Source organism: Musa acuminata, chromosome BXJ1-9 (assembly GCF_036884655.1).
Source record: "Musa acuminata AAA Group cultivar baxijiao chromosome BXJ1-9, Cavendish_Baxijiao_AAA, whole genome shotgun sequence".
Lineage (NCBI taxonomy): Eukaryota > Viridiplantae > Streptophyta > Magnoliopsida > Zingiberales > Musaceae > Musa > Musa acuminata.
This window is the reverse complement of record NC_088335.1, coordinates 47619048-47629860: the sequence shown is the minus strand read 5'-3', so window position 1 is coordinate 47629860 and position 10813 is coordinate 47619048. Positions and strand designations below refer to the sequence as shown.

General features: G+C 37.7%; 1 protein-coding gene across 1 annotated transcript; it reads left to right on the top strand.

Annotated features, from left to right (window-relative positions):
• Positions 1–7033: 7033 nt before the first annotated feature.
• On the top strand, positions 7034–10388 carry LOC135593912 (disease resistance protein RPM1-like). The gene is made up of 2 exons (XM_065084251.1): positions 7034–7191; positions 7279–10388. The coding sequence occupies exon 2, from the start codon at positions 7343–7345 to the stop codon at positions 10172–10174; it is 2832 nt and encodes a 943-aa protein (XP_064940323.1). The 5' UTR covers positions 7034–7191; positions 7279–7342; the 3' UTR covers positions 10175–10388.
• The last annotated feature ends 425 nt before the right edge of the window (positions 10389–10813 follow it).

The following is a 10813-nucleotide window of genomic DNA, read 5'->3' as shown; positions in this document are numbered from 1 at the left end:
ACGCAAAAGAGAGGATCCATAAATATTGAATTTAAACCATCCAAAAAGGTGATTTTTGTAAGATGAGTGGAAGATAAAAATAATGAATGAACACCAAAAAAAAAAAAAAGAGAGAACTAATAAACTAAAGTTGAAAAGTCTTACGTGGAAAGATGACTCCGCCAAGTAATTATTATTTGACTATTAGAGAGAGCAAGTGGATGATTATTCTTACCCTCAGAGATACCTTTTGAAACTCATAAACTTCGAAAGAGTAAAACTATATGGATAGTCCCACCGCGGATAATTGTTCACGAGCTATGGGCCGCACCAATAACCAAATATTGACTTATCATAATTACTTTTATTCTTTCAATATTAAAATCAAAAGAAAATATTCAAATATTAATAGTAAAAAATATATTAGAAAATTGATATAAGATATGTCTAAAGTGTTGGATTAAGCTTTCGGCGAGGCCATCGACTGAGGGAGAGCAATGGCTGGGAGTCTCTCAAAGTCGATGTCGTGGATTTGATTTTGTGTGTGGCCTTTGATCTTACTTGTCGGAAGAATATATAACAGTAGATGTGTTTCGTCTACTGATTTGCTCGATTGGTTTTTCATATTAAATTATATAATTTTATTTAATTAGATAAGATATATTATATATTTGGATTTTGATTATATTTATCGATCAATAAGGAAAAAAGTTCAATCATAATAGAATTCATTAGTAGATGATATTAATAAGAGAGATTCTTCTAATTTTTTATCCTAGATCATATACTTTCACCTATAAATCCGAGTATATACCGTATGTTATTTCATGGTATATGAGGTATTCTTTTGATTATCGTGTTTAAAAAGTAAAAATATTTTATCTCAAATTTATCATATTCTATTTTAATCTTAATATTAAATTTTTACATAATAGTTATATTTCTAATATTATATTATTATGATATTTGCATGCATCTTAATTTGTTGCGACGTCCAAGATTGTCACTTCCCGGGCCATTGGATTCTAACAGAATTAGCTCCTCTTGGCCGCCGCCGACGCCACCGGAGCCCTCACATCTCCTCCGGCAGCCTTACCATCTTTCTCATACATTGCTTTATTATAAATCTGATATCCATTTCCTACGCATCAATTATGCAGAAGCACTTTTATTTTCTTTCACAGGTTGTCATCTATACCATAGGGAGAAAATATCTTAGCTGGAACAGCGACATATGCTAGGATTAATAGACACTCACCTAAGGTTTGGTACATACTGTATGCCCTCATTGGTTGATGGACTTGATTGTTTTCTGTTGCTAATGCTTATTGGATGGCTTCTTTTGTTTGTTCTCCTCATGATTCCTTACTACTCGCAACTTTTTCTTTATGAAAGATATTTTAATCAATCTAGCTTCCTATTGAATAATAAAATTAAGATAGGGTAAGCTTTTACGGTCAAGAACTTCTTATCCAATCTTGTAACATAAGATCAATATTTTAGTATTTATAGAACCATATCATACATATGTGCCCGGGCGGTGCTGTCATGATTTTTGCGGGATGGTATCATGGTCGGACGATGCCATCTCAGACTTTTGTAGGATAACATTGTACTCGGGCGATATCGTCCCGATTTTTACGAGGCAGTATTGTGCTCGGGCGATCGCGTCTATGAAATGGCTGGAGGGTAGGTTATCAAAATTACCCTATCAATATCATACATATGTCTTAGATTTACTTGATCTAAAATCATTATTTTCTAAGGTTTGTCTTCATCGCTTCAGTTTAGAATCAGTCATAACTAAATTTTCATCAATTAGAATCATATCGGTAGCAAATAATATATATTATAAAACCCTATTTTGTAAATTCATTGATTAGGAATGTGAAAATATAAGGACCTAAGCTTGACTCCTGATTAAAATTTCATCAATTAAAATAATTTTGTTAGCGTATAATATATATCAAAGTAAATCATGATTAGTACTCTGATTGTGAATGTTAAAGAGAAGGACTTGAGCTAATCATAGGAAGTTAATTACACACTCTTTATACCCTTACTATATTTATCTCTTATGCATCAATATAATCATTAAAGATTTGTTTCTCTTTCCTAAGAATACCATAACAAATATCTACCAACTCTATCATATTTTTTTTATTTAATACTAATTTATTGTACATAGTACCTATGGTTGCTCATTTAGGTGAAAAACGCATATTCTACAAATAATTAATAAGGAAAATATTGACACGTGATGGCATACTCAAAGTACGAGAGAGCTGGACCTGTACCAATGCTTGGTACACCCAGGTAAGCTAGGCTATAATAAAGAATTATAGGCAAATATTTTATTTATATCACGTAATATTTTCTTTGGCCAAGCTCACCGTAAAAGTCTATCAATCCATTATAATTGAGGTCGGTTATTAGTTTTACTCGAAAATCTCGTTTTTATGTAAGTTGAACATTGAACATTCGAGGGACCTTATCGGGTAACCCACCCAACCTTGATTTTTATGTAAATTCGTCATTCCATGAACACTTGAGTCATCTTTTTAGTCACATCAGACTCTTTGCACATGTGGATCCAAATCAAGTAAGATTGAATTGGATATCATCAATATCCATAATATTTTGACATTAGAAGGATCCATATTGTAAAAATGTTATCTCGTTGACCCACTCAACAGGCACTCGAGCCAGGGTGCTCTACTATCGACCCACAATACCTTTACTCGAGGTGGAAAGCAACTACTCTTTCTAACACTCGATAATACCATCTTGATGCAAAACTTGATGAAATACTAATGATTGTTCAATGACCCCAGTCTCTCTCCACTAATAGGGACCTCGACCCATATGTTGGTCTTAATATAAGTCTTCCTAAATCTCACTTAGTAAGTTTAGATGTTGAAGAAGATGATGTAGTCCATCGATTCTCTATTTGCTTAATCGATAGTAGCCCTTGCCCCATAATAACCAACAATGCCTACCAAGGTACCTTGGTTGGCCTTGACATTAATCATCCAAGAGCGTTGGTGCCTGATCGATGTCTTGATCGAAGAAGCGCTTCAATCTCCCATAGTCAAATTTAGCAAACCACATCACCTGTAATTGATGGTGCCCAAGTCGAAGGTCCATTATTGCCAAAATTCACCTCCCTAAACCCAAGGCATGTTGAATTTGTACCCCTTCACGATTGATTTAGCCATTAGCTCGATCCTTATAGATTCTAAGGCCTAGAGTTCAATATACAATGTTAGCCATATACTAGCTATGACCAAACTCTAGCAATAAGAAAGCTATAATTGTATTTCTAGGTCCATATGATCCATATGATCACCGACCAACCACTTCGACATGTTGAGCTAACTATTGGGGTGGTTGGTTGAACTAAACAAGTTTCAATTATGCTATATCCCAAGAACAGTTATAAAATCCCAAGCATTAGTGAACTGCATCTCGAAACTCATCTAACTAGAGTCGACTGGTACATTCTCCCCTCTCGCGTGGACGTTATTCGTCAATGGGTAGACAACTGTGAACTACGATGGAGTTGGGCTTATCCTTAGGGGCTCAAACATATAAATTAATAAGTGATTTGATTTGAGTTCAAGATCTAAAACAACGATATAGTTAGCAATGTAACTACATAAGCTATGCTACAGTAAAGAATCCTAAGAGATATTTTGCTCATATAATAAAATATTTTCTTGGGCCAAATCCATTAATATACTATTATCGAGGTCAGTTATTATTTTTACTCGAAATATCCAATTTTTACCTCAAAACTAACTTAAAGTGTCAAAAAGGCTTTGTGACATTCTATCCGACCTCGGTCTTCATATATGTCATTTATTTCATAGACACTTAATCCACCTTCTAGCCACGTTAGACTCCTTGCACACATAAATCTGAATTGAGTTGAACTAATTTAGATATCATCAACATCCACCACATCAGTAATATTAATATTTTTATATTATTTCTTACATATTTAGTTTCTAATAATCAAATTATGTTAATTTTTGTCATACATATATGCATTTTTCCTCTACTCCTAAGTTGTTGGCTTAATACTATAATATTGTAAAAATTCTTTTACCCATACCGATTCAAAATAATGCAAGAATCATTGTCTCTTTTTTTAAATAAAAATATCAATATTGATCTCAAATCCAAATAAAATTAGAAAATTAAAGGATTTCATTATATTACTGATATTCTACTTGAAATAAGCATAAATCTTAATCTTTTCTTTTTATAATCCTGTTATTCAAATTTGAGCGTGGAGCACGATATAATAGTAATATTATTTTTTATGACTTAAGATAAGATCAAACGGTACAAGAGAGAAAAAGCCACTAAGCATCGCTGGAAGAACATCTGTCTAGCATGGCGACAAAGGAATCACTAAGAATATATATATATATATATATATATATATAGAGAGAGAGAGAGAGAGAGAGAGAGAGAGAGAGAGAATCATGACAAAATGTTTCACAATCATAGAAAGGTAATAGAGACTTCAAATTTAATTAATGTTGTTAGGATTGATGATTATTTTTAGATTTGATTATTATTGGAGAATAAGGATGGAGAAACTTGCATGTGAAGAAAATAAATATGGATTTAGTTATTCTATAAAATGTCGATCTTGGTGGAGAAGAATATGAAAAAACACTTTAAATGCTTTGCAATATGTAACTCTATCCTGTTTCAATGTATTTTTGGAGGTTTATATGAGACAACTTGCAATACAAAGGGCACACCAGTTTCATGACCAGGATATTTGAAATATATGATAAATTCATAATTTGAATTGAAATCCATAAGACACTTAAATAAATTACTTTATAAAATCATAAACTCATAATGGATTGAATAATTAAGATCTATGAGAATTGAAACTAATCAAGGCTCACTTGTAGTGTTCTTAAACAAAATAATAATGTTTTTATTTATCAATAAAAAATTTAAAGTCCATTAAAAAAATTTATTACTAGGTAGAGCTTCACCCTTGTTTATTATAATTCTTCCAAGTTAAATGAAAACATATATATATAGAACAATCAATTATGCGTAAACTTTTATTATATCTAAATGGTATCTCTGGTTGCTCATTTAGGTGCAAAAAATGATTCTAATAGATTGACTATTTGAAGTATTCATCATGTATCTACACCATTTCTAACCTAAATTTTATATCTAGTAATATTAGTGTTTCTTTTTTTTTTTTCTTACCCATTTAGTTTCTAATGAACAAATTATGTTAATTCTCGTACTTCTATACTATAAGTCATTGGATTAATAGTATAATTTTGTACAAATTTCTTTACCCATATCGATTCAGAATAATGTGAGAATCATTGTCTATTTTAATAAAAATAATTAATATTGATCGCATATCCGAATTAAAAAAGTGGAGGGTTGCACGAGACTAAAACTTGTCACAGCACATAAATATGAATTTTTATTTTCTTTCTTTTCGTGATATTATTATCAAACTTTGGTGGTGGACCCTTAACACCACTTTCATTTTATTTTTCTTTCTTTTTGCGATGTTGCTATCTAACTTTAATGGTGGACTCCAGAACAACACTAAGGTGCAACTTGAGAAACCTATATTAGAGTTATGAAAAGAGTCATCTCTAAGATAACGATAAGGGTAATTCCAATAATAAGTCCCTTACCTACTTGACATGCTAGCAAATGATAAATGAAATAGTTTACTATGATCATCCTACACAGACCCTTAGCGCCACTTCATTTTCAAACATGTACTGATGGGATATAAAGTAAAATAAATTTTTGTATATGAATAAATACTAGTAGACTATAACACGCAGCGGAATTAAATGGAATCACTATCAAATATAACACCAAGAAATACGTGGAAAACCTCTCCAATGTGAAGGGTAAAAATCACGGAGCAAACTAGAGATAATCCACTACAAGAATAATGAATATACAAATCTTAATCTCTTGTCCAAAATCCTAGCAACAATCACAGGAGAATAACTGGGATACAAGGATCATGTCGTGTGTACAATATCTAAATCTTCCCTAATTCTTCCCAAGTAATCATAGTAAGAATCTACTATAGATATGATCTAACTTGAGATGAAAGCACTACTAGATGATTGAGAACAGTCTCTCTGTATTGTCCTTGTCTTCTTTCCTTTCTTTCTCTTCATTTTCTGTCTTATTCTCCTCATTTTCTTTGGAATCCAGTGGCTGTCAAAAATTACCTATTTGCTATCTTTTTCTGCCTCTTTTTAGTCATCACACCCTCTATATAAATTAGGATTAGATTAAGATGAGATGAGCTATGGGCTGATAAAACCCACCTCGAATCGAATATGGGCTATCAGCCCAACACGTGCGGTATAAAGTACAGAGATCAATCAAGTACTATGTTTTGACAGTAATAGTGAGCTACTACTAGCAGTAAGACTGTTTGAAAGATAAATAAACTTTATCCTGATTTAACGAAAGAAACGCTAGGATAACTCGAATTTTATCCTTAGAGGTACCGTCATCAACACATTTCCACCATAACACGCATTTCAAAACTGTGGCACGAGCAGCACGCAAACCTTTTTATTTTCTGCAAACTCTTCCTACAACAAAAGTACATATATATATTGCTATATATATATATATATACACAGAGAGTGAGAGAGTGAGGACGATTCCATTGTGATAATTCTTCAACGTGGTGCGTCACAAGATGTTTTTAGTTTCTTTGGTGGGTCACGTAACGTGGACAAGCAACCAAAGCAGTCACGTCGTGATGCTCTAAACTTGGACTAGTGTCCGGTGACTGAGTTGGCCAAGTCCCCTCAGTCGTGCTCATCACGTTATAAACGTCCAAGGTGGTGGGTCAGTGCCAATGAATGATTGAACCAGCTGTGAGTGACTTCCAACACGTGAAGTCAATGCACCAAGATCCAACAAAGAGGCGCTTCTACAGCATCAGGTTGGGTGAATGATCCAACAAAAGATATCGGGTTATGATTGATCAAGTGGGGTCGTCAATGCACCGAATGATCCATCGAGATGAGTGGTGAGGAGTGATCCTCTTGTCGAAATGACCATAGTGTCATGCATTTATATAGAAGACGGTCCTTTGGGTAGATGCAATCAATCTCTATTTTGATTGAGCTGGGAATGGTTGTGGAAGGAGTGACGCCGTGGAAGAAGGTATGTAACTTCCTTGATCTCTTTACGATGTGTAAGATTACAGACTTGTTTTGCATGCATAACCTTCGTTGCTTGTTTATGGAGCAGTAAGCGGCGGCCGTCACGCCGGAAGTGTTGGTGATGTATAGCGGCTGAGAGCATATCTTTGGAAATGGATCCGCTGACTTTTGCTGTGCTGAGCAACTACCTGGCGTGCTTGAGCAAGGATCTGACCTCCGCTGCTGTCCGAGGAGCGATAACAGCCGTCAACAAGACTCAAGGATCCAAAAGCATTGATATCGAACATGAGTTCGATAACCTGAGGAAGGAGCTCAGGAGCATGCAGTGCTTACTACGTGACGAGGAGCAACGGAAACAAGACAGCGAGTCCCAGGCGAATTGGGTGGAGGAGGTGAAGGAAACAGCGCAGGATGTCGAAGACATGATGGATCTGATCGTCTACTTCGGTCACTGCCAAGAGTGGGATAAATCGTGGAACTCCCACGCCTCAGACTACATCGGCACTCGTTTGACCAAAGTCAAAGAAGAATTCGAAAATATTAAACAAAGAAGAGACCGATACCTGCCACAACTCTTGATGCGCAGAGAAGAACAGAGCTACCACGGTGGCTGTCAGATGTGGCAGCCACATGAGGAGCTGCCTCACGAAACCACGGGCACTGATGTGGTGGGAATGGAGCAAAACGAAGCCAGAGTCATTGCATGGCTCCTTGGTGAGACTGACGACGCCCCGAGGAACATGGTGATCTCGATTTGTGGTATGGGCGGCCTGGGCAAGACTTGCCTGGCCAGGAGAGTCTACAACGACCAGCTTGTCAGGGGACACTTCGATTGCTTTGCTTGGGTTTCCATCTCCAAAACCTACAACGCTGAGGAGCCGTTGCGAAGCATCGTAAGGCAGATCATAGGCAACCGCGAGGTGCAGGGGACACCAGACGAGCTCGACGAGTGCCTTCATCAGAAGAGGTACGTGATCGTGTTAGATGATGTGTGGAGCAGAAACGCATGTAATGACTTTTCTTATCTCCTGCAAAACGGTAAAGTGGGCAGTAGGGTCATCGTCACCACAAGAGACCACCACGTAGCTGCCTCGCTATGCATCGACAGCCATATCTTGAACCTCCAGCCTTTGCCTGAATCCGAAGCTTGGTCTCTTTTCTGCAAGAAGGCTTTCTGGATAGATCCTAATAAGTCTTGCCCCAAAGATTTAGAGGACTGGGCTCGAAAAATTGTAGCGAAGTGTGAAGGCTTGCCTTTAGCTGTCCTTACACTAGGAAGCTTGTTGTCGTCCAAAGATCGGAGTCCTTTGACTTGGAAGCGCTTCTACAATGGTATCGGCTCAGAGTTGAGCAACAACGAGATGCTCGTAACCATGTCGCGCATCTTGATGCTTAGCTACGCTGATCTACCGAACCATCTCAAGCAGTGCTACTTGCACTGTGGTAGCCTCTTTCCGGAGAACCATGTGATCAAGAAAAATTGGCTCCTCAGGTTGTGGGTAGCGGAGGGACTCGTCGAGGACATACACGGAATGACATCGGAGGAAGTCGCAGAGGGCTACTTCGATGAGCTCATCCTTCGTAGCATGCTCCAAGTGGCAAGGAAGGATGAATCCGGCAAAGTCAAAGCCTGTCGAATGCACATCCTCATGAGAGAGGTAACCCTATGTGTATCCAAAGCCCACAAACTCTGTGCGGTTTTGGACGAGCAAGGTGCGAAAGTAGATGATGTCAAAGCGCGTCGCCTATCCGTCCAGATCGGCATTGAGAAAGCCCCGGCTGTCCCGCCAAATAATAAGAAGGAGGAGGCTCCGTTGTCTCGCCTTCGATCTCTTCTCTTCTTCGTCGATGACCAAGCTTCTGCTGCTTCTTTCCTAACCATGTCCGCAAATCTTATGCTGTTGAAGGTGCTGGAACTGAGAAATGTTCCTATCGACCATGTCCCGGGTGAAGTGTTCGATCTGTTCAATCTAAGGTACTTGAGCTTAAGGGACACAAATGTTGAAGTGCTCCCCAAATATGTCAAAAGACTTAAGATGCTCGAGACCTTGGATCTGAGGGGAACCAAGGTGATTTGTCTTCCCCATGAAGTGGCTAAGCTCAAGGAACTGCGGCATCTGCTAATGGACTGTGTTTATGTACTAAAGAAGCTAAAAAAAGGGAGGGGTATAATTAATTTAGTATCCGATCAGGCAACCGTGAAGAAGATTGACGACATACTGAATCAAAAAGCTCCAAGGATAAAAACAGATACCAGTTCGTGGATACGGGATATGAAAGGCTTGCTGACTCTGAAAACAGTCGAAGCAGATGAGAGGCTCATCGCTGAAATAGCTGCGCTGGTCCGACTGAGACGCCTTGGACTTACGAACGTGCATGCAGAAGACGGGATTCAGCTGTGCGATTCCATTAGCAAGATGGGCCAGCTTCTCTCCCTCACTATCGACGCGGCATCCGACGAGGCACTGATGTTGGACTCCCTGCCTTCTCCTCCACCTCACCTCCGCAAGCTCGTATTGGATGGGCAGCTGTGGAAAGTCCCTCCATGGTTCAATCTCCTAAGCAGCCTAACTCACTTGTACTTGCTGGATTCTCAACTGAAAGCTACCTGCAACCCAATTCCTCATCTTGAGAAACTAGATAGTCTTGCCCACCTCACGCTGCGAAGGGCATACAACGGAGAGCAGCTGCGCTTCCGTGCAAACATGTTCTTGCGTCTGAAGTCACTTAATATTGCAGAGTTGAAACGCCTGAGTCAGCTGGACATGGAGGAAAAGGCTCTGCCGAGCTTGTCTTTGCTGCATCTTAGCCGCTGCAGAGATCTACAGGGAGAAGGACTTTGTGGCATCGACAACCTTCCCGCTCTCCGCCATCTATACTTACAAGATATGCCTGAAAGCCTTATGTCGAGCCTTGAAGGAGACCATCGACTGAAGGCGAGCACTGGCTGGGAGTCTATCTCAAAGTCGATGTCGTGGCTTTGACACAGCGGACGGCACCTTTGGATCCCATGACTGAAGCCGAGACCACGATGTTACTCCTATTACTATATTTGCTCTTTACTCAGTGATGTTGTGTGTGGTCTTCTTTTATGTTTCTCCCTTGTCTGTAGAATAACATTGTTGTGTCTGCTGATTTGTGTTTTTCTATCACCTGTAAGTTGTAAGGAGCAAATGGTTGTGTTATTTGTGATTCTTATCTACTGGTTAATCACAAGCAAACTTAATCCAAAGGTTGGCCAATATTTTTTGGATTTCTTAAGAATAATATATATTGGTTAAATTAAGCTTTAAGCTTAAGTGTTAAGGTTGAAGTCATCCCTTGAGTTGTACCCATTGTTCTTTTACTAAGAGAAGAGTGTTTAAGTGTAAGTCAGAAGAAGTATATGGGTAGCTAATTAATTTACAGTTAATTTAGAGGGGTATTTTATTACTCATCCACCTATTTATCATAGGACATATTTTCTTTAATTGGAAAATGAGAATGAGAATTTTGTATTTTTGTAATTGATCAATATTTATGAAATATTATTGAGTATGGATTTTTAAAAATATTATTAAATCATAAATAATTAATTTATTTTGATATTTCAAAAAATATAGAAATTACCAATAATGACTCAA